Source organism: Pleurodeles waltl, chromosome 9 (genome assembly GCF_031143425.1).
Source record: "Pleurodeles waltl isolate 20211129_DDA chromosome 9, aPleWal1.hap1.20221129, whole genome shotgun sequence".
Classification (NCBI taxonomy): Eukaryota; Metazoa; Chordata; class Amphibia; order Caudata; family Salamandridae; genus Pleurodeles; species Pleurodeles waltl.
Window position 1 is genome coordinate 983,995,488 of NC_090448.1, and position 25,095 is coordinate 984,020,582.

At 43.7% G+C, this 25,095-nt stretch overlaps 1 protein-coding gene across 1 annotated transcript in view; it reads left to right on the top strand.

Annotated features, from left to right (window-relative positions):
- Nucleotides 1-25,095, top strand: part of NEK9 (NIMA related kinase 9) — a 221,491-nt gene that overhangs the window by 166,421 nt on the left and 29,975 nt on the right. Inside the window, exon 16 of the mRNA XM_069208465.1 lies at nucleotides 4,665-4,826. Within this exon, the coding sequence (XP_069064566.1) occupies nucleotides 4,665-4,826 (162 nt within the window). The remainder of the gene's footprint in view (nucleotides 1-4,664; nucleotides 4,827-25,095) is intronic.

The following is a 25,095-nucleotide window of genomic DNA, read 5'->3' on the forward strand; positions in this document are numbered from 1 at the left end:
TTGTTTATCTATCCATCTATCTTTTATCTCATCTTTTTCCATCTGCCTTTGATCAATCATCTAGCAATCTTTTATCTGTCTATTTTATCTATCTAACCTTTATCTATTTTTATCTATCCATCTTTTTTATCTTCTCTTTTTCTATCTCTTATCTATCTTTTATCTGTCAATTTATCTTTTATCTCTGTATCTTTGATACATCAATTTTTTATCTACCCATCTTACCTTTTAGCTGTCTATTTATAAAACTTTTATCAGTCTTTTATCTATCTCTTATCTGTCTATATTTTATCAAATGTTTTATTTAGCCTTTATCTTTTTATGGCTAACTTTTTATCAGTTTTTTCTATCCATCTTTTATTGATCTGTCTGTCATCAATCTGTCTATCTATTATCTATCTTTTGTCTATTTTATCTATCTTTTAAATATCTTTGTCTATATTTTATCTCCCTCTTCTTTTAAGTCTCTATCCCTTTTCTTTTATCTCTCCTCTATCGCGCTCTCATCTTTTACCTCCGCCTCATCTTTTACCTCTCTCATCCTTTATCCCTCTTTTATCCCTCTATCTCTTTTTTATTTCTCTCTCCTACTACCTCATCTTTTATCTTTGTATCTCATCTTTTCTCTTCTTATTTCTCTCTCGTCTTTTATCTCTTCCATCTTTTCTTTTTATCTCTCATTTTCTTTTTCGCTCTCTCTCCTTCTGTCTCTCTCTCTCTATCGATCATCTTTAGCTCTGTATCTCTCGTCTTTTATCTCATCTCACCTTTTATCTCTCATTTTGTATCCATCTCTTTTATTTCTTCCTATCTCTGGCAACTTTTATCTTTCTATCTCATCTTTTATCTATTTCTATCTCTCCCTCTCTCTGCACAGTTAATTCTTTAGTCACTTAAGCACTTACTGTTTCATACCCTCCCAGGTTTTGAGCAGCTTGAAACATAATACAAAAATGAGTTGCTAAACATGGCTAAAAGACATTGACAACACCAAAGATAGCACCTCTGGGATTGCCAGGACCAGTTAGCTTTGCCGGTGCTTGTCTCTTTTGGAAATGGGCGTCTGGTGAAACCATATCCAACTACAGTAAGCTATTAAAACCCCTTCAAGAGCCAAGCCTTCAGAAGTTGCACGAATCTATGCACCCAGCATTAAAAAAATCCCTTCTCACCTTGGATGTGAAAAGGGCTGTACTGTATAATACAAGTAAATCAAGAGATCTGATCACCTGCAATGAGCCTTTTGCCATTGGTGATCTCCTCAGTAAGATAGCTTTGACATAGTCCATCTCATGTTGCATTTTTTTGTATCATACACTGTTACCAAGAAACAGGTCCCTTTGTTGAAATCTGAAGCTAATTCTAGCAGAGCAAACTTGACTATTACCACCTTTCATAGGAATATTTCTATTAATGAAGTTTGCAGCCCTGCTCCCTAGAAACACTTTTGCAAGACAATTGCCTAGATTTTGATAGTCGAACAGGTTTCCTCCATCTACACATCAAGTCCCCTCCTCACTTCTTGAATTCCACAAGAGACTGAAGACCTGGCTCTTCAACTAACTCCCAGCAGATGACCTACACACCTGGTTCAGCGCCTGTATACCCTTCGGCTGATCAGTCACACTCTCCAAATCCAAATAACATAACATTCTCCAGTTGGCCAGCGCTCTTAGTGAAACCTTTTCGATAACGTGCATCATTACATGCTTGTTCTTTAGCTATTTTCTTTTTAGTTTCAAATGTCACTCTCTATTCTTTACATTGTATCAGTTGAAGTCCCATGATGGTCAACAAATTGTTACTTAATTGTAATGCCACTTTCCATCATGGGATTTCTTGAACAAACATTCATCTTCTCCGAGAAACCTCGATAATAAAAATTCTTTAACAGTTCAATGTGGGATACTATACACAACTGCACAAAGCAACAAAATGAGCTGGCAGGAAGGTCTCATTAGTCGGCCGCTTCGGGATTGTAGTACCACCCTGGACTCCTAAAGCATAAGCCAATTGCTGTTGTCTAAGATACTTGTGCTTTACTGAATATTGCCTTTCTTTCAAAAAAATAAACCAAAGGTAAAGCTACTTTGAGTACAATGTACACTGTGGTTTTAAAAAGAAAGTTGAGAATTGGCTTTCAAATTGTTATGTTTAAAAAAGCCAGTTGCTTGTACAACAAGATTTCCAAAGTTTTTAGAACCACATTTCTAGAACAACTAACATTACCTAACTTTAATAGACATTAGGCGGGCAATAAAGCATCATGTGGTTTGTCCAATGAAATGGCCTCTACATTTGCAAATACCTAGTTTTACTGATAGCCCTACATTGCAGACAAATGATACTGTGTGGAAATCTGGTTGCAGTGAATATTTATCATTTGTGCATCACTAAGTAAGTTTCTTGATTTGTTTTGATCCTATTAAAATCTTTTCCATTGTACTTCAAGATTACAAATAAGTGCTTTATTTTTGCTTTCCTAATGTCTGAATGTGTACCATTCATTATTTAGGTATTTACATTTTGTGGTGTGTTACAAAAAAAATGAATCAGTTCTTTCATGCTTACTGTGCACCCTGCAAATTTGTCACATTCACTTTCCTTTTCATTTTCTGACTGCAAAGTGAGCAGAATTTGTAAACACCATTCCCCATGTTAAATTTTATTTATTTTTTTAAAAAGGAGCAATTTATCAGAAGACATAGGCCCTGATTAAGAGTACAACCGCCACAAGACCGCTGCAACTGCCAGGATCTTCAATCCCTTGGCAGTGAGGCCGGTGCTGATCACGACCTGCCTTTCCGCTGAACTTTTCATGGCGGGGACCCTGCTGTGGAATGCTTGGCGGAAAGGCAGGGAAGGGGCACCAAACAGGGCAGTAGAGTGATTTTGCCCATTGGGCACTGTGGCGGAGGGGGGGGGGAGGGGAGACAACATTGTTCATGGCAAGAGTGCACCCGAGGTGCATCTGACGCTGCACTGCAACAGCATGTGCTTAGGCATGCTGCCGTAGTGAAACCGCCGCAGACACCACCAGCCCGGTGGTAGTGTTGTAATACTGCAGTAGGGAGGCCGCCGGCTTGGAAGCATCCTCCAGACTGCTGTATTATCTATATTATAGTCAGGCACATAGTCTGTCATTTGACCTTTGTCTTTGAAATGAAGATAAATACAGAATTTAAAGTCATATTTATTTATTGCTTGGACTTTTGTGACCCACCAAAAATCGTCTTGCGACCCACAGTTTGAGAAACACTTCTACAGTGTTCTATAGTCCTGGTTGCCATTTATTGATAATTCCTATGATGGAGAATTAGATTTTGAAGTAAGTAAACTTGGTTTTGCTTCTTTTTTTTCTCATGGACTAACATCACTTTTTTAAAGTTGTTTAAGAAATTTGTACTTGCGATTCTATAATGCATTGTGCCTGGAGGCATTATGGAGATTGCAATACTCTTTCTGTTGAACCCCCTTACATTAGGATAATATTTTTCTAGTATTTTCCTCATTCTCTTGCAGTGGGATAATATTACTTTTGACTTCATTACCAAATAATCCAATAGTTTCATTTTTATTACAAACCTATCAATACCCAGGACCTTGTACCATTTTAGTTTCATTGTGGAATACAGCAGTTTGGATAAGCCCTGCTCATGTAATCTAGGCAAAAACCCATACAAGAGTCCCACATCTCACTATAAGAGAATTCTTCACAGCGTCTCCTGCTGTACAGGAGAAGACAATATGAACACCTTAGATTGCAGCACTTTTAAATTTGTCCATACGAAAGATATTGTAATCAACAAAAGTGCCCAAGTTATAGAACATTGTTATTGCTAAACATCAGGAACCTTGTCTCCTGGGCAGTGAGGTCATGAAGAAGTGGTTACCAAATATCTTGTAGTCTCATTGTGGAAGACTGAATGCTAGCAAACTTAAGTTCCATGTTGCACCCTCTATAAGCCAGTTTGTCCAGTTCAGCTGGGGCCTTCGCATTCAGATTTTAGTAGTCTGTTCCACGATAACTAATCAAAATCAAGACGTAAGCCTCTTTCTGTGTGTGGGTATGACTTTCACAAAGTATAGCAATAGGGCAGGCATGTCACTAGTAACATCAGATATCTTAACTCTTGTTTCTGTAATTTCTTACCTATCGTTATTGATAATGTGACCGCTCCAACACAAGAGAAGAAAGCCAGCTTGTTGGGGGGGGGGGGGGGAGGAATGCATCTCTTACATGCATGTTTGAAGTTGGGTTAAATCGGTTACTGTTTCAGGAATATAATAAATACTACAAAAATGTATTCATTTATGCACTTAATCAGTTTTGTTTGGTTACAACAGAATTGCCAATTGTAAGGCTGTGTTCCAAATCATGCTGCCATTTACAGCTAGCCTGGTGATATATCGATGTACATTTATCGATGTACATTGTTCCTTGAACATGCCATGTAATTTAGCTACCCACCCTTTCACCTTGTGATAACTAAATCATGTTTTGAGTTTTATTCAAGATCTTTTATTTAGGCTTTTTGTTTCAAATCTATCCACTGTCCTGTTTCTGCAGGAGTATGGCAATGTGTTGTCTGTTAGGATGATATTCAGATTGTGTTAAAAATGTAGAGCCTCATTTCTTTGGTTATCCCTCTTTAACACTTTAGAGCGTGGCCGCCTTCTCACTTTTGGCTCCAATAAGTGTGGGCAGCTGGGTGTTGGCAACTACAAGAAACGCCTTGGGATTAACCTTTTAGGAGGACCTCTGGCTGGAAAGCAGGTCACTCATGTCTCATGTGGAGACGAGTTCACCATTGCTGCCACTTACGGTAAGTGGGTCGAAATTTAAGGCTTAAGGATTTGTGCAGTTTGTTATTTTGAAACTGTGTTTGTCTTTGTACAGTGTTTAACACTATAGGGCAAAACAGGGTCCTCCATTATATCCGCAAGAGTCCCCGCTAAGCACTACAATGATCATGCCCATTGGTACACATAGTTGATATAATGATACATGCTACATGACTCCAGCTAGAACGAAATACCTGAATTTTGCAGAAAGGTATTGGCAAGAGTGATGAAAACATATGACTGAAATGCAGTATACTGATCTTCATAACACGCAAACACGTACACACACATTTAGATACTATTACTACAGAAATGATGTCAGTGAGAGGTTATGTCATCTCTGTGTTTGTTTTTATTTTTGTTGCTCTTTGAAGAACCACTTGAATTTATGATTTAAGGCAAGTCCCAGTGTCTGTTAGTCATCGTTTTCTACAAGCACATTTTCTTGCATTGAATAGTTGTAGATCTGGAGTTGTTCCTTTTTCATTTTGTTCAGGTAAATCCAGTTGCAATCTACTAAAAGGGTATTTAAGAATTTCAAATGTGACGTTATTTTAGCATCAAAACGTTGAACCCTATCTTTTCCCCCTACTTTTGAAAGTCCATCTGCAAGAAATTAGCCTTATTAATATTCTAGCAGGACTCAGTGTTGTTCGGAGCAAGAATGCTCTCTCTTAAATGTGTAAATCCGCAAGTGACTGAGAACATGTGCAGGTTTCCTTTTGAAGGGAGAGATGTCATATCAAATCAGTTTTCTATATCAAATGATATAAATGTTACATTTCATTGTAGGGATTATAACTAATAATAATAAAAAGGGGGGTGTAGCCTGAAAGAGCATGAAGGTGAACGTGCCACAGTGAGCTCCCACAGAGAAGGGGCCCCGGGGGCGATTATCCTGACAATTGCAAACACTCCGCTAAAATGGGGGGAGAGGCAGGAACCCTGACCAAACGTGGGCCGGAGGAGAGAATAGTTTAAAGCGTGCCCCTACTTAGTCATGAGAGCTGGTGCAGACAATAACACTGTCAAAACTGCACAGATAACTGAAGCGAATGGGTCACGAAGAGGGGCTAGCTGGAGGCCAAGGGGGAAAGCAGTTGGTGGGAAGGACATACATCCTACGAGATGACACCCTCTTCTACCCCCTTATGGAGAACTTGGTGAACTGCTTGCCCCACCATCTCCCCTCTTCAAGACCGGAGACCGATACACAAACTGCATCAGAGTGCATAGCAGCTGAGCCCCCTGATGAGAACAGAAAACAGGGAGGTACACACTGGCTGCAAGGGCAGACCAGGCAACTGCGGTACCAGAACAGCACGAAGACACAGAGGATTCTGACTCTCTATGGTCTTGGAGGCAATAAAAGACACTAAGCAGACCCTGGAAGCACAGATCGCAACCATAGTCTCAGAAGTAGGAATGCTGAGAGAAGACCATAGGAAGCTGTCTGAGAGAGTACAGGAGACAGAAATGCACATCACCACTATCCACCCAGCGATCAAAGACCGTGAGAAGAGATGCATGCGCATAGAGAAAGATATCAAAATTCTAGCAGACCGAGTGGAAGACCCGGAGAGTAGGGCCTGCAGGCATAACGTGCGCCTGATTGGAGTGCCTGAGATGACGGAGGGGCCTAGTATGGAACTCATGGTTAAGAAATGGCTTGCAGAAAATGTACTTAACGGACAGCCGTCCAAATTCTTCTCGGTTGAGAGAGCAAACCAAGACCCCATGAAGCCACCGGTGCCAGGAGTAGACCCTCAACCTATAATAATATGGTTTATGAATTTCTGAAATAGGAATGTCATTTTGCAATCTGCACAAAAACATGGGCCCTGGCAGTTGGTCAGTCTTTATCCGGATCATACCACGCAAGTAAAGAGAAGATATTTGTCCCAGTAAAGAAAATACTCAGACATTTGGGCATGAAATATTCACTTATCTTTCCTGCGAAACTAGGAGTTTTCAACAGGGGAAAGGTGCACTTCTTTGGGGCAGCCGGGAAGTGATGGCCTGGTCAGAATGGACGGGCAGTGGTTGAAACCACGCCCAACCCCAACAAACACCAGAGAATGGAAATCAACACCCACCAGACATTAGAAAAAACAACAAACTTACTCCCAACCAAGGAACAAGCAAAGGAGGAACAAAGGAAAAATGTGCAAGAAATAAATAAATTACTGTTGAATGTATATGCTCCGCTCAGGGTACAGATAGCGACATTGGGCAGGATGGGAGAGCTCCTGGCACTCACACCCACGGCACTAACAATAGTAAGAGGAAAATTTTAACTTGCCTCTTGACACCTAGCTAGACAGAATGAGTTCAAGAAATGAGGAGGAGGCAACCAAAGGGAAACCGAAAGGATTTGCACAAACGATGAGACTGCTTTGACATATGGAGCGGGGTTCAAGGTCAAGAGTAAGAATACTCTTTTCACTTCCACACTCATGAGATGCGCTCCAGGCTAGATTATTTTTTCACCACTGGGAATGTACTATTCAGCTTTACTGCAGTTAGATACTTAGCAAGAGGCTTGAACGATCATTCCCCACTAGAGATCACCTATCTAGGTAACATCCCGAAAGAACCAAGAGAGTGGAAAATTGCGACATGGCGCCTAACCAACAAAAAAGAGATCCGTCGCCTGGACAAGTCATCCACACATTACTTTAAGGAGGCTGTACAGAGTAAGATTATAGAATGTGAGACATTCAAAGACACACTCAGGGGCATATTTGTAACGGGAGAGGTCAGAGATAGACTGGAAGAAGTTTGTAAATTGCTAGAACTGGATGAACGACTGATACAACTTGACAAAGAATACGCTACAAACCCTACGTCTCAGTTGGCAAGAACTGACCAGACAGGTATATTGTTTGGCAGTGCAAAACGAGGTCAAATTAGCTCACATGGCTAAGGACAAACGAGTCTACGAGACCTGGGACAGTGCCGGCAAATTCTTGGCTTGGTTAGGGAGTAAGGAAAGAGAATGATTGTTTGTGAGTGAGATTAGATCGGATTCTGGGGACCGAGTGACAGGTAGTGATGAAGTAGTATATTTCTTTGCTGACTATATGCAGGCGGTCCATAATGCAAGACCTCTGGCCCCTGAGGCAGAGGTGCTGGACTTCATTAAGGACTGTCTGGTGAAGCACCTAGGATCGGAGCATTGAGAGGAACTAAAGGCAGACATGACTGTAAAGGAAATAGCTCTGGCAATGGGACAAATACAGGCAGGCAAGAACCCATGTCCCAACAGGTTACCTATAGAGTTCTTCCATAGACTATCTCGTAGGATCACAGGACCACTGTGAGAATCCTGCTTGGAAGCATTTGCTACTGGAGCGCTGTCGGAGGACCAAAGAACCGCAACTGTGGTATTAATACCCAAAGCTGGTAAACCTAGGGATAGATGTGAGTCATATAGACCCATATCGCTGTTAAACACGGACACCAAGATACTAGCAAAAGTTCTTCCTACCTGATCGCTCTGCTAAACTCCGTCTTCGCAGACGACATAACAATATTGCGTAGGTGGAGAGAAGGTGACCCACGAGTGATAATATCCTTTGACTCAAACAAAGCATTTGACTTGTTAGAATGGACATTCCTATTTGAAGTTTTAGGAAAAATGGAGTTTGGGCCCATTTATATCACATGGGTAGACTGCTTTATGCAGTTCCCTGGGCCAGAGTGCAGCTGAATGATAGACTATTGAATAGCTTCCTGGTGAAGCTGGGGACTCATCAAGGATGCCCCGTCACTGATGTTTGTTCTAGCAGTTGAGGCATTGGCTGTGTGGGTTCGGATGGTTGCACAAATATGAGGATGGCCCGGCACACTGGGGTATGAGGAGCGTATTTCATTATACACGGATGATATCCTACTATACTTAACTCACCAAGACCAGTCACTGGTCTGACTAAGAGACTTCTTCTTTGAAATCTGTGGCAGATACTCCGGATTCCGGATTAACTAGGACAAATTCCTAATATACCCAGTGGGGGGGATGGGGAAAAAGAAAGAGCTTCCACTCCGAGTAGAACCCCAACAATTTAAATACCAGTGTATCTGGATTACAAAAACTGTGAATGCTCATTACGAAGCTAACATTCTACGTCTGCTCCAGAGGCTGGAGAGCGACAAAAAATTGAGTAAGCCACCATTATCAATTATGGGACGGCCAGCCATGTTTAAAATGAAAGCACTGCCCAGATTCCTTTACGTGCTTCAAAACTTCCCTCGCAGAATAACAGACTCCTCCTTCAACATACCACACACAGAATACCAGAGGCCGCCTTCTAGATAGAAAGAGTATGAGGAAATAGGAGCTACCTACATGCATTATATGGAGGTAAACTAGAGACACCAGTAGGACCAACGACAAAGACAGTGATCGCTGTATGGAACAAGCTAAAGAGAGAACTAAAATGGGGGATCAGACTGACACCCAGAACTCCACTATGAGAAGGAACTAGGCTACAGATGGGAGCAATGCAGAGAGAATTCCAGAGATGGGATGCAATTGGACTTTCCACTTTAGCAGATGTGTGGGATGCAAATGGAATAGTGCCATTCGAGCACCTATGGAAGGAATATGAGATGCACAACACTCAACGGCCATGATATAGACCATTGAAATACAGACTCCAAAAATACATACCACACAAAGAGGAGGCACAAGCAGACTCCCCCGTTGAGCGTAGATTGCTAGACGGTCACATAAAGATAAAAGTAGTCTCACTTATATATGGCACACTAATGAGGAACTCACAAGGCCCACTAGCATACCTCCAGGCATGTTGGCAACAAGACCATGGGGAATTGGAAGAGTAATACTAGCTGACCGCACTGGAGTTCCCCCACTAAGTTGCAATAGAAAGCAGCTACTGCCTGATACAACTCAAGATAGTCCACAAGACATATTATACAAGGCTACTGCTCCATAAAATAGGAATGGCTGGACATCCACAATGCATGAAAAACTGTGTATTTGAGGGAACACTACAGCACACCTTGTGGGAATGTCCCAAATTGGGACAATTTTGGGAAAAGATATGTAAATCGTTGGAAGCGGCAGCACGGGCATCATTGGACCAGCAGCCCTGGACTGCCTTGCTGGGTATCTGGGACCCTCGGAATTTATCAAGAGCCAAAAAAACACTGATCAGTCTGGGTTGCTTGATTGCAAAAAGAGACATAGCGGAAAAATGGGGAGACCAATCCCCTCCTAATTATAATAACTGGGAAATAGGAATGGAATGTAGCAAAATGCTGAAAAAAGATATATAATGGAAGGGGGTTGCCTGAAGATGTTCGTGAGGATATGGGCACCTGGGAAATACAGAACATGCAATGAGGGGATGACCTTCACTGTTGATCAGGAGAACCAAAACCTGCCTTTGGGAGCAGAGACCCGGGGAAAAGAATGGACAAAGGAGAAAAGCTGGCACATGGCTGACTCCCCGAAACCGCCCCCCCCCCTTCCAAACCCCTGGTTACAGAGGAATTCGTTATTGAGAGAGACATGCTCCACACTCAATGTGGGTATGGGATCCTGGGAAATGTCTTATCTTTTTTTTTATTTGTTTGCTTGTTTTTCCTCCTCCCCGCCCACGTCCCCAACCCCGCTCCGTTTTTTCTTCTCCTGAGGGATATAGGCCCCCAGAGATGGTTAGGTAACTATTGAATGTACTGTCTGTTCGCCTGATGAAGCTCTCTACCTGATGCAGAGTTGTTCATTGTGTTGATGTAAACCAACAATAAACTTGATAAAAATTTAAAAAAAAAATAATAATAAAAGCTGGACATAACTTCATGTGGAGGACTTCTGAACACTAAGTGAAAAACCTGTTAAATTCAAAAACACTTCATATGAAAGAAAATACTTTCGTTTTTCTTTTGTAGTATAAAATACATTTCAAAACCAAAACCCCATAAAATGTTAATTGTAGTCTACTGAACACAAGGAGCAGCATAGCTCATGGAACCCATTTTATTTACCCTTTTTAACAGGAACCAACCAAAGGAAAACAGTATGAAAATGCATTCAGTTTAATATACAAGACAAAAACTCAATTTATTGCTACAAATGAGCGCCACTGCTCCAGAAAGCAGCAGCGTGACGCTTGGTCCCTCAGTCTCTTTCTATTTTCGATGGATCTTTATATAGAGGGGGCGGACTTATTTCGATTTTCTACAGAATTTCATCTCCCACCTCATTTGTTTTTTACTTTCATACACAATGGGAACAACTCCTGCTCCATCTTTTCGCCTACAATAACTGTGAAAGCTAACAGAGTGCCACTTTGAACTGTTTAAGTACATTTACCTTGCTTGGACATTTGGGGTTAACACATCTGTCGTAATGTGATGATAGGACAGCATTACACTGGAAATCATGACACCTTTGTAAAAAAATGTAGGTAGCTGGCTGTTTAAATGGTATACCAAAATGAGGTATACCATGCAAAGAGTCCAGGGGTTCCCTTACTAGTGAACAGGGTTTTGCTCTAGCAATCCCAAGTGCTCTTTTAGAGAGTAGTGTGGTTGAGAAGCCTTAGGCTTATCAGAGAGGAGTGTTAAACATCTACCATAGGCACACAGTCAATAAATGAGACACACAACTCAGTGAGGAGGTCCACACCAATTTACGAAAATAACTGCTATCATTCTATAGGTAAGCACCAGAATCAATACAATCAGGTAAGTACGTTTTGCAAGAGAAATACTTTCAGGTTTCAAAAGTCTACAGTGCATTTTTCAGAGGCTTCAATGTTATCCTATGAAGGATAAACAAGTACTGCATACAGGTATAGTACAGCGACTTAAGGAACCAATCTCCTGGACTTAAGATAAGTATGGGGTTGGGTCCATGGCAGCACCAGCAGTTCACCTCAGGCAGCACTGTGGAGGCTGGGTGTAGAGTTGGTTTTCAGCATCTGGTGGCCAATGCTATCCTGTGTCTGGAAAAACATGTACTGCATTTGAACACTTCACAGCGACTTACAGGACCAATCTCCTGGACTTAACATAAGTATGGGGCAAGGTCCAAGGCCACACCAACAAGTCAAACTGGGTGGCACTGGGGCAGCCTGGTGTAGAGGTGCCATACAGTGTTGGGTGCCCAGTGTTTGTTCATGGCGATCGTTCTAGGTAAGAAGAGGCCGCAGGTGTGGACTGGAAGGCCAGTCGGGCTGAACCAGCAAGTGGGCTCAGTTCTCACAATGCTCATGGCTGTGTGGACACCTTAGGTCCTCTCCTCCACAGGTGACTGGTGCAGAGGTGTCTGCTTTTCATCCCCAGGAGCACTCGCGGTAGAGGGGGGTTGCAAACAGAGTCTGTAGGTGGCGGTGGTGAGGCCACCGTAGGCAAGACTAAGGTGAGCTTTGTCTCTGGAGGGCTGGGTGGACCACGCTGGCACCTTTGGCCCACTTCAAATCTGACTAGGCAGCATGGGTGCAGTGGTGCTTTCTGGTGTCAGGAGTCCTCTCAGGTCTCTTGTGGTGCCAGCAGTATGCAGGGAAGTTCTACTGGAGTTCCTGGGTTTTTGTTGAAGGTAGTCAGTCCTCCCAGTCTTTTTGAGGCGCAAACATTTGAAGGACAGATGACTGGCGCAATTTGACGGAAACAGCAGACAGGCCGGCAGGGCTGGTTCCAAGTCATTTGCTTCTTCCTCTGTCTTTGTTTTCGTGAGTCCTCCTTTGTAGGTCAGCAGGAATCTGATTTAGCGAAGTGTAGGGTAGTAGGCAAAGGGTTCACTACACCTCCTATATAACCACTTCCTGTGGGAAGTGGGCATAACCCTGTCTGAGTTTCTAGTTCTGCGATCACTAAGAGGGCAGACGTTCAAAAGTTGTGTCCACATCAGGCTGCTCACTTTAGGGGTGAAACTGAACTGAGAGGTGGGTGTGCCTTTCTGACTACTAATTTGCCCACCTGGCCAGGTGCCAAATGGGCCGGTGCCAAATGGGGGTCTGTGTCCTGCCCTTCAAGGGAAGCCAGATTTGCAGGTCATCTTGTTGTAAGGGGTGTGCCAACACCCCTGCCAGAGCAGGCTTTGTTCCTGTCTGCCCGAGAGCAAAGGCTCCCACCCTTGAAGGTCAGAAACCTGCCTAGTGGTTGCAGGCTTGTTAGAACTAGTCTGCCAGCACATAGGTAAATGGTAGGTTTTTCGGGGGGGGGGGGCGCATCTAAGGTGCCCTCTGCACGCATGTATTAATAAATCCATCCGTATTAATAAATCCATCACAGGTATCCATGAGGGTTTTATTAATATTGGATGTTTTATACCAAACTCCCCTATTCCTAGGGAAGCCATCATGTAGCTGGGGAACTCGTATTGACCAGTATCTAGCATATGTACTTAAAATGGCTTACATGTTTGCATGCTTTGTCTACGAATCGACAAAGACATAGCAGGGGCATATCTGCTCTTGCAGATGTGCCCTCACATATAATATAATGCACCCTGCTTTAAGGCTGTAAGGCCTGGAGTTAGGGGTGACTTACATATGTTGGTTGGGTGACTTGCATATATTGGTTGCAGTATTAGGAGGGGGTGGCGCACAGGCTGTGTGCCATGTTGTATTTTCACTTTTTGCTGTATCAAGACATGCAGCCTGCAATGGCAGACTGCATGTCCTTGGTGAGGGGTCCTGGAGGGTGGCACAGTACATGCTGCAGCCCTTGGTGACCCTCTTTGATACCCATGCCACCAGGGGTACCATTTACTAGGGACTTAAAAGGGTACCAAATGTAATGCCAATTGGGGGAACAATGGTAAGTTTTATGGAAAGAGATCTGGCACTGGGGATGTGGACAGCAGGAACACAGTGCACTTTCAGTCAAAATTGCATCAGTTACCAGGCAAAAGGTGGCGGTGACCATGTCAAAAAGAGGCATTTTCCTACAAAAGTCAGCTAGAAAATTGAACACAGTGAGAAACAGAAAACTATTTTAAGACCCTTCTATACATTCTTACACTCCCAGGAAAAAACTATAAGAGCACTTATCTCAGCAAAGTCGTCATTTATACAGCACGGTACATATGTGCTTCCTTCTGGGCAGTCAGTAAGCACACTTGGTCAAAGACTACCCAACATGCAAATGAGGAACTCCAAACATGTCAGCATATAGACAAAAGATTATCCTCCACTATCGGATCTCTCTTGAACGTTTTGACCTCTTTGGACAGCAGCTAGCCCTTTGTTTACATGTCAGTTTTCTGTCTTTTCACACTAATGCCTTGCATGGGACACCTTCCCCACAAAAAAAGCTAGCTCTGATCCCTTTTCTCTTCTTACCTGTCCCATTTCAACGCTCTTCCATGGTTGAACAAAGCTTACCTCATCTCAGAAGTCACTTAGTTTGCACTCAACAGTTTGGCTTTGTGGGTTATATTTGCTGGGCATGGGAACGTAGACTGTGTGCTGCTTTTTCCCATAGCGTGAACAAATATGAATGATTGTCAGAGTGCAACATTTTTCCAATTTACCTTCTTAGTGGATCATTTCCCAAGCACAACTGCATCAAGGTCCTTTCCTTTCTCCAAAAGAATTACACACCATAAGCAGGTCTGTAAGAGTTGTTTGTAAACAGAACTGTTAACTTCACAGTTTATTACCAAACACAACCTTTACGACATACCAAATATGAAAATGTCTGCAGATATTACCAGAGCATAGTGGGCTTTGTCTGAATCCCCCATGCAAATAATCTTTTGTGATGGGTTCATAGTATTTTGAAACATCCAGCTTTGCCAGAATGAACTACATGGTGTGATAATGAACTCTTCCTGCAGTACCATGTCCATGAGTTTTATAATTTAGTTTCATGTATGGCTGTAGATATACATGCTCTGCATTCTCCTGCCATCTAGTGTTGAGCACGGACATTTGATACTTGTTCTTCTATGAAGACGTTTTAAATCACAACACCTGTGGTGAATCCTTTCCTTGTCCACTGGGCAAAGACTCCACTTCAGAATGTTTTTTTTCCCAGCCATTGGTTTGGGTTTCTGGCGTTCAAGTGCCAGCTCTGGTCCTGACTCATTCTCTCCTGGATTCTTCAGGACCAGCCTTTGAGCTTTTTGACCAAGTAACTTCAAAAAGAGTTAATGCCTATCTTGAAAATAGTCTGAGAACTCTTCACCATTGCCCAAGTGTCTTCTTTCGGCTCGCTGCATTCGTCGACTTGATATCTTCTCCCTATTTTTCTATGGCCATTCAGGATGGTTGTGATATGTCCAAGTTCACGATTCATTGTGGCTTGGACCCTGCCAACTCTTTTGGACTGACTGTTAACACAGTATTGCAATTTGACACCATGCATGACTAAGATTTACTGGGTTCTTTGGGGAAAACCATTCCTCCCTGATAGATATTCCCTTCAATGAGACCTGCTTGTTCTGGGCCAAGGCTGACTCTTCCTTTGTACATTTCAAGAAGAGTAGGGCTATCATTCACTCTCTATGCCTGTCTACCAGATTTTGCCAGCAGTACTATCAGCATTCCTTTTGTGGCTTTGTACAAGGTGTCCTTTACTGCCAACCTTCCCACCCTAGCAAGGAACCCAGCAGTTTCTCAGGCAAGGCCTTGATGCCCTGCCTCCCCCACAACAGCCAAGATGAGCATGCTGCTCAGTCCACCCCCTCTGTAAAGCCTCCTCCCAGCCTTCCACCCCCTAGTGCTTCCTTGCCTGACAAATCTCTTTAGAGTGCCCTTACAGAGTCCGAGCCACCTGGTGGGAGGCAGAATCCCAACATTCTATCTGGGTTGGCAAGCGATCACATGAGAAAGGGAGGTCCTCCAAATTGTTCACAAAGGCTTATAACCATACCTTTCCTTTCATCCTCACTGCACCTTCCACTGCCTGTTCAACGACTGTTGGAGGACCATCGCTCTGTTTTACAGCAGGTAGTGCAAGCCCTTTTGTCCAAAGGAGCTAATAAGAGGGTTCCAGCACCAAAAGTAGGATGTGGTGGTTATTCTCGCTGCTTCCTAGTGCCCAGGAAGGATTGCATTATTTGGGCTATTATAGAACTGCACCATATCAATCTCTTCCTCTACAAGGAGAAATTCTAACTGTGGCCCAAGTTTTTTTTTTCTGCCCTCAACCCTGGAGACTGGATGGTAGCCTTGGTCCTGCAGGACGCTTATTTCCATATTCCTATCCTGCCGGCCCATCAGTGCCACCTCCAGTTCTTGGTGGGAGAAAAGGATTTTCAGTTTGCTGTGCTTCCCTCTGGTGTCCCCAGCATCACTCAGGTGTTCATGAAAGTGATAGTGGTAACATCGCACCTTCAGAGGTCTGGGGTGCCAGTCTTTCCCCGATCTCAATGACTAGCTGTAAAAGGCAGACTCACCCCTGGCAGTTGTCCGCTACCCCCAGACTACAGCGAACCCTCTGGCACGTTTATTGTGAACTCCAAAGATGACAAACTCACACATGACACCTTTTGAGGCACTCCCCTTCATCAAAGCGATTCTGGACACCCTATGGCAGGCTCATTGAACACCAGGGCAGATAAATTCCGCTGTCAGCTCCAGTCAGATCACAAGTGACTTACAACTGGAAGGGGCGCAGCATCACTTCCGTGAATGGGGAGATTCTTGACTTGATCTGTTTGCCACTGCTGATAACGCACAGTGTCGGCACTTCTCTCTGGAGTTTCTCACTCAGAGACGCGTTCCACCTCAGGTGGAACCAGGACTTCTGTAAGTCTTTACACTGATACAACTCCTGCCTGAGTTTTGAAGAAGATCCACCCTGGCTTCTGCAGCCTCCACCTTCATGCATGGGGAATTGAGAAGCTGAACACTTTCTGCTTTCTTCCAGAGTTAGATTATAACATCTTTGCAGCACGTCAGACATCCCTCAGTGAAAACCGTATATGCCTATCATTGGGACAAATTTGTGACTTGGTGTCACATTCACCAAATTGACCCCACCCAGGCCAAACTGTCCGATTTATTATTTCTTTAGTCTCTTGCCCAGCATTGCCTTGCTCTGGTTAAAGTCACAGTTGGCGGAATGTTACTCATGGCGCTACCTCCAACTCCGACATTGCCTTGATACAAAGATTAGGTTCTCATCCCCGACAACTCCCACTCTCTCCTGTATTAAATTACTTGGAAACTTGGGGGCAACTGAAGGGAGCGGTATCGAGACTTCAGGCATTGTTGAATCAACACCTTTTCTCACTCCCCCTCCAGACCTCCCTTAAGAATAAATGCCAGACGCGCCTACGGACGGACTATGACCTAGAGGACTGGGCTGATTTGATTGAAGCCAGAGAGGCCCGTCTAAAATTCTGTCTCTTTAAGACCCTACATGACTGGTACTGGACCCCACAGAAACTACACGTGGCAAGACTCCTCCCCCATGCAAACTGCAGGAGATGCCCGCACTCGAACTGCGACTGACTTCACATCCTACACGATTGCCCGGCCATACAACCTTTCTGGCGATCAGTGGGAAATACCCTCCGGGACGTTCTACCTCTTCCACCACTTCTCACCCCATCTCTCCTATTGCTACAATACTGGAGAACTCCACAAGGTTTCACGCACACAAAGCAGACTGCTACACATCACGCTAGCCACGGCAAAATTATGGGTCCTTAGACATTGGCGTGCAGCGACCGTTCCCTCCCATGACGAATGTCTGGTAGCAATGTATCAAGCAGCCACACATGAACAACTTATCTATAGTTTACAGGACAGAACAGAGGTGTTTCTACAGACCTGGTCACCCTTCCTCTCGGGACCCCAGGACTAGACCCTCTTCAAAGAAATCTACATCACACCACACAGCGGGAATGAGTCATTCCCGATACCATGCCTTACGCAGCCGCCTCCTCCCGTGCCTATCGCGCCTTTCTTCCAGAACTAAGGCGAGCTCCCCGGTAGGAAGCTACCACATAATTCACGGTAAACCCACTATCCTCTCGCTATAACTTATACCTCTATCTCCATTCCGATCCTTAGTGACATATTGCCATCGCCCATCTCGCCCTCCCATACCCCTGCCCCCATGCCCCACAATGCTCCGTACTCTTGCTCTATCTTCCTCATGCGGACACTGCCAGTACAATAATTTTCTTTTTGAATATGACTCGTCCCCCTCCCCCCCCCCCCCCCCCCCATGGTCACTACTGTTGTTATTCTATTACTGTTCTTCCTATTTATCTGTTGCCATTGATAATAACATAACCCATATGTATGTTTTTTCTTTTTTTTTCCTTTTTTCTTTTCTTCCCTCTCCAATCCCCTTATTGATTTATATTCTTGCCCCCCCCACCCCCTCTTTCTATTCTTACACCCCTTCCTAACCATGATCCTTCCTTATATTTCTCAGTAAATTCATAATGTTCTCTCCCCATCCTTGACCATTTCCCATTTTTACTACGCAACATTGCAATTTATATTACCCAGCAACTAGCAGTACACTTTTGAGAGACTCAATGAGAAAACTATTAGGTCATCTGACTAGTATTGAGTCCCACCGCTACTATAACAGGACTATATAAAGAGAACATCATGGAGTGAATGGGTTCTTGTTTTCTTTTACAAGACTGTTATAATGAAACGCGGATCGAGTTCCTGTTTGTATTTGTATTGTTATATGAGAATTATTACCGCTTTGGCAAATAATACTGATGAAGATAATTGAGATTTAGAAATGTAAATATCCGCAAGCACTGTTTAAAAAAAACGGACGTGTCTTAATACTGAACTACAGAATTTATACTTGTAACTGTCGCACATGCTAAGAGAAGATATGACCAGAAATAGGAATGGTATAGAATACTTTCTGTAAACTGTGTAATGTGAAATTTTTTATTTTTTTAAATACAACACAAAAAAAAAAAGTCACAGTTGGAACTCATCTTGTGGCCATCTTGGCCGCCTTGCAGTCGCCTGACCAGCCCCCTTTGCTTAAAACATCTGTTGTGATGCACTTCTTGAAAGGGCTGCAACATATGTTTCTCTCTTCTCTGTTTGTGATGCCCCAATGAGACCTCAATCTCATTCTTACTTTTCTAATGTGCTCTCCATTCAAGCTGCTCCAGTGATATCCTTTGCGGCTTCTTACCATCAAAACTGTGTGTTGCTGGTTGCCATCACCTGCACACAGTATGTGAGTGATTTTCAGTCTCCGTGTTCATACACCATCACCTTCTCCAATAAGCTGGTTCTGCAAACCGGAAGTTGTGTCTCTTCCATGTCTGCTAAACCACCACCCTGCTGGCATTCTATGCTCTTCCCTGCCCCTCTGAGGAGAAGAGACTCCATTTCTTGGAGCCCAAGAGAGTGCATGCTTGTACATCGATCATACCAAAGAAAACCGGCGAACAATCTGCTCTTTGTGGGATTCGCTGGAGCGTAAAAAGGCAAGGCTGTGCAGAAGCGTACCATCTCGTGCTGGATTATGCTCTTCATTAAGATCTACTAAGCACTGACTAAGAAGCAGCTTCCGTAATGCCTGCAAGCCTATTCCACCAGGGCCAATGCTGCTACTTCTGCGTTAGCACTCGGAATCCCCTGTCCTAGACATTTACCAGGCAGGTTTGTGGCCATCTCTCCATATGTTCACGAAGCACTGTTGTCTGGACAGTCGAGTCCTTTGAGAAGGGCACTTTGCCCACTTGGTCCTGCAGGACTTTCTAGTTTGAGTCCATCCACAACCCTCCTCCTTTTGGTGCTGCTTTGGTATCTATTGAAAAGGTGGGGGATATATCAGAAAAACAAGTTACTTAACCTTGATAACTCTCTTTCTTGTAAAGACTCTATCAAGCCACAAATTCCTCACCAACCCTCCCATCCTTCCCATTCTGTGTTTGGACTCTACCCATTATTATGATCCCAAGTGACCAGTTCGCTTTTTGAGCTCTGCATCTTGGGATGCTAACAGGCTAAAAAGCAATTGATGTTAGCGCCTAGGCTTGATGCCTATATAGGCCTGTGTGTCATTTTCAAACAGATGGCATCATCTCCCAGCGTGCAAAAGCATTGCTGAGAAGTTTCTGGATACAGCATGATGACTGGGGAATATTCAGAAGGTGGGGAATCTTCTGCTAGATAGTCTCTGTCAGAAAGAGCGTTTCCGAAGGTAAGTAACCTGTTCTTCTTTCCTAATGAACAATGCTATATGATCTCTTTAGGATTAATGTGTTTGACTCCTTCCTTGTGAATTAAATGCTCCTGGCAACCACATGCATTCCATTTTCAACATTCATTTGTGGCCTTAGGCCGTCTAGTATCGTATTTCATAAGCTCTGCTGCTCTGTGTGCTGGTTTCCCATGCTCGCTTCCTCTGCCCTTCCTGACTAGGAGTTCAAATTCTTGAATGTTGTTGATTAAATTCTTTACTACACTCTTCCTTCCACTTTTGTCAGGCCGATGCCATCATGACACTAAATGTGAAAGGACTCTGAGAAATAATTAATCTAGGAGAATTTTAACACTCTGTGTTCTCAGCTCCTCATGTAATTATGTTAACAGTGATGTAAGGGCACGGCAGCAGGTTATCTGACTGTAGATGAGGTGGTTGCACTTATTTTGTCTCCCACAGCAGGGTTATTGTAAGTTCTTCAATCACATCTTCAATAATATAATGCAAAATATTATTTACTAGCACACCGTAAAAGGTTTTATCAGTCAGGAAAGAAAAATATACTGAGAGACCATCAACATTGTCTTTAAATAGATAGGGAACAATTTGTCTTTGTAAGTTTCCTGATGTAGGAGTGCAGCTGTGAACATTTCGGATACAAAGGCATATTATTCCAGAGGAGTGATGCTGCCACTCTGAAAGCTTTGTCATAGAGAGTAGGCTTATGGTTTATTTTGCCATAATCTGTTGACATTTTTTGATAAAGACCAGTACGAAACACGCAATAAAGGATACAGGGTCATTTGTTAAGAAGCAAAAGTGCCTGAGTCTCATTACTATACAAGTGAGATATAGCACAAGTGCTTCAAATGGGACAATCTTTAAGAGAAAGCAAGATGCAAAGTCAGTGCAGTTCAAACATGCTGTTGAGGTGAGGTCTATGCAAAATATGAATTAGGCGATAAGGCAGGCACAGCAATTGGTCCTATTAAGCGAGAATAATAATATAGACCATGATTTCTCATGAGTTGTAAATTTGGGTATTGAGACATTTGTGTTACAGCATGTTTATTGAACAATCCCATGTTAGATTGAGTTTATACAGGTAACCGTATCCATATTAAATCCAGAGTGATGCTCTGGTTCAGTACTTTCTCAAGGAAACTAAACGTGATATAACCTCAACAACACACAGGGAAGGAGGGAAATAACCCACTGCTGTGTGGTGTTGGGGGGGGAGAGTACGGCCAGGTACAGAATAAACAAAAACAAAATGGTGTGGATGCGAAAGTTAAGGAGGACGGGAGCCTTGATGTGGAAGGCACTGGAGAGGCAATAAATAAAGGTTTCCATTAACAGGTGTATCAGAAAATCATGAGTGTAAGTGGCTGGGAGACCAGAGAATTATTCAAACAGTTGAAGAGCGCGTACCCTGAGTGGTTGAAAGCAAAGATGTTCTAGGCGTGAGAGGTATGTAAGGAGGGGCTGCCATAATTGCAGGAATTTCTTATCTGTGAAGGAGAGCTTGTGTCACAGGTGTTCTGGTGCCATCGTGTCCCAAAGCCTGGTGAACCCTGAGGCTATAGGAGGTGGAGTGGGGATTTCCAGGCCAGCGCAATCAATTATTAAGCCACACCCATTATATGACGGATTAGATACCAATTGCTGTGATTCATGCCTTTAAGAATAGTTGGAAGTAAGCCTGGGACGAAACCACAAAGTTCCTTTAATATGACTTAAGACTTATTTCCAGAAAAGAGTGAGTTGTGCACACGTCCACCAAATATGTTTGAAGGTACCATCTTGCGAACCACATCTCCAGCAGGTGGTAGGAGCTGTGGGGAACATTGAATGTAAGCGGACTGGGGTATGGTACCACTGAAGCATTAATTTGTAGGCTGACTTCTGTTGGGGTATGCTACAGTGTGGCTTGGAAATTTCTAGCCATAGGAGCTCCCATTGTTTTTGTGTGATGTCTGCGTCGCCCTCCTGTTCCCATCTCATTTGGTATGTGCGTCTCGCCAACAGATGAGATTGTTGGAGAACAATCTAGGTCCTGGAACCTAAGCCCTTAGAGCCCTCAAAATGGCAGACAAAACATTTGAACAGTGTAAAAAAGAGCATGGCAGGTGAATTGCCCAATGGTGGAGTTGAAAGTATTGGTGTCAAAGTTTGTCGGAGATTTTGAATTTGGATTTGCATTGCTCAAATATTTTAATGTATGAGCCCTGGAATTGGTCCCCCAGCGTCCTGCAGTCAGCATCCTCCCAGACAAAGTGAACCTGGGGCCAGTCCCAGTGTAAAGCCCAGGTTGCATTGGATGGGAGTATTTGGGGAGGGAAACGAGGTAAGGACATAGGCGGCCTCAGTCTTGTCCCAGATCTCCAATACTGTCCTATAGGGATTGCAAGATGAGCACTACAAGGGTGATGAAGTTTTGGCAGCCAGACCAAGTCCCACCAATGTTTTTCACTCTTTCTAACTACCCATTCAGAGATAAACCTGAGGTGTGCTGCCCAGTAGTAGTCAAGGAAATTGGGACAGGCTAGACCTCCCTGGTTTCAAGTTAGCATGAGTATGGTATTGGAGATGCGGGGGTGTTTCCCTTTCCATATAAAGACACACACGTCTTTCTGCAACCGGCGAATGTCTTCCACATGGATAGGAGTCGTTAGGGCCTAGAATTTTGACCATGTTGATCCGACCCAACCACAAGATACGTAGTGGCTTCCATCTGTTCTAAGATGGCCTTACGATATTGGGGCCAGTTGGCGCGGGTCCATGTCTGTAGGTAGTTGGTGATATTAAGACCTCAGTAACAAATTAACTGCGCATCCTATTGAAAAGGGGCTAAGGCCTGTAGGTCCGGAAGAAGTTGGGGTTGTATGGTGAGGTTTAGTGCCTGTGACTTCGACAAGTTTGTTTTATAGCCTAAAGCTCACTCAAATTCTTGCAATTTCAGCACTACAACAGGAAGGGTCGATCTGGGGTTAAAGTCAGTAGTAGATCATCCACATATAGCATTACTTTGTGGTCTTGTCCACCAAAGGGAATATTCGCCCCTGATGTTTGAGGTCTGAAGGAGGCAAATCGCTAGAGGTTCCATGGCCAGAGCTAAGAGAAGAGGGGGACAGAGGAAGCCATGTCGAGTATCCTATTGTATCAGAATGGAGGGGGTGGTAGAATGGCTATTAATCCTGATGGTAGTCTTCGGATCGGTGTAAGAGGCCGTAATTTTGCTAATCATAACCAGTCCCAGCCCAACTTTCTGTAAGCAAGCGCGTAAGAAATCCCAGCTGACCCTGTTAAATGTTTTTCCGCATCTAATGAAAGGAGGGAAGGTGTGGATGTTATGCATGTGGGCTTTTTCTATCAGGTGGGCAAGGCGTCTGGTGTTGGGCCCTCGACGGTGTTGTATGAAGGCCACTTGGTTAGGGCCTATCAGGCCCAGTAGGAGAGATCCTAAGTGGCTGGCCAATATCTTGGCATATATTTTAGCATCAGTATTCAAGAGGGCTATCGGCTTTAGGAGGAGCATTGAGTGAGGTCCTTACCAGGCTTGAGAATGAGCGAGATTTCCACCACTGACATCGTGGGAGTGAGGCCATTATCATGTGTGAAAGTGTTAAGTATCGCAAGCAAATGTTCTTTTAGGTAAGGGAAGAAAATCTTATAAAAAGAGACTGGCAGGCTGTCTGGGTCCAGGGTCTTCCCTATTGACAATCCCTCAAGGGCTTTTATAAGCTCGGCCAGTGTGAAAGGCGTTTCCAAGTCCACGGCTAGTTGAGGGTCCAGAGCCGGACATGAAAATTCCTGTAGATAGGTCTGTATAGCCGTTGAATCCTCTCACCCCACCGGTATTCAGATCACAACAGTAGTCGCTTACGGTCTCTTGTTTGTAAATTTCCCCAACTGTATAGCCTGAGTGTACTGTGTGCAGTTAGGCAGTATGGGACTGAGCGCATTGGTGTAGAATGCCACAGGCCAAAGAGGTACCAACCCTGTCAGCCCCATCGTAATATCGTGGCTTAAGAGTCAAGAGCGAGCATTCCGCTTTGTTGGTACTATGCACTTGTAGCTGGCCACGCAGTAGGGCAAGCTGTCGTTTATTACGTCGTGAGGGTGTTTTTGTCCATGCCCTCCAATGTGTTAATGTTGTCTGTCAGTTTGGTTTCAACAAGGCGGCTCTCTGACGCATGCTATCTCTGGAGGTAATGACCCCTTGAATTGTTGCTTTAAAACGATCCCATAGCATGTGAGGAGGGGTGGGAGGTAAAGTGTTGAGTTCAAAGTATTCCTTGATCACATCAGTGATGGTAGTTCTGTCTACTGGGTCTCGCAAGATGTGAGGTGGAAGTCTCTAAGTGGGGTGGTAGGGAGGGGCCTGCAGACTCCATCCGAGGGACCAGTTTAGTGCAATGTTAGTGGGATCAGAGATAGAGGTGTCAGATATCTGAGCAGTTTTTATGTGGCGTAATAAGGGATGTGTAATGAATATGTAGTCAATATGCCGATATGATGTGCATGTGAATAAAAAGAATAATCCTGTGTGTCGGAGTGAAAATAGCTCCAGGCATTTTCCAAACCAAAGCGGGTAATCGCCCTCTTGAGTTGTTGACATGGCCCCCATGCCCTGAAAGCGGGTGAAACTTCGGTCAAGTGTTGGGTCCCATTCCAAATTAAAATCTCCCCCCAGTACCATCTCCCCCTCCAGGCCAGATTAGGATGATCCTTGTTAGTTTTATGCAGAAAGGATTCTTGGGACTGATGTGGGGTGTACAAGTTGAGAAAAGACAGGGTAGTGCAACACTTTTCTATTGCCACTATTAAGCAGCACGCCTCAGGGTCTCTGACTACTCTTGTCAGCTTAGTTACGAAGTCCTGTCTGCACAAGATGCCCACTCCTGATGTTTTGGTGTCAGTGTATGCCCAGTATTGGGAAGACTATTTGGGGTGGGCCATGTGAGGACAGTCCTCTTTAAGCAAATGGGTCTCCTGCAAAACGATAATATTGGGGTCCTGTTGGAGGAAGTAGCGTCATATCTGTTTCCACTTATCTGGGAAGTTAAGTCCCTTTACATTTAGTGAAAGCAATTTAATATGAGGAATCTTCCCCATGTATTA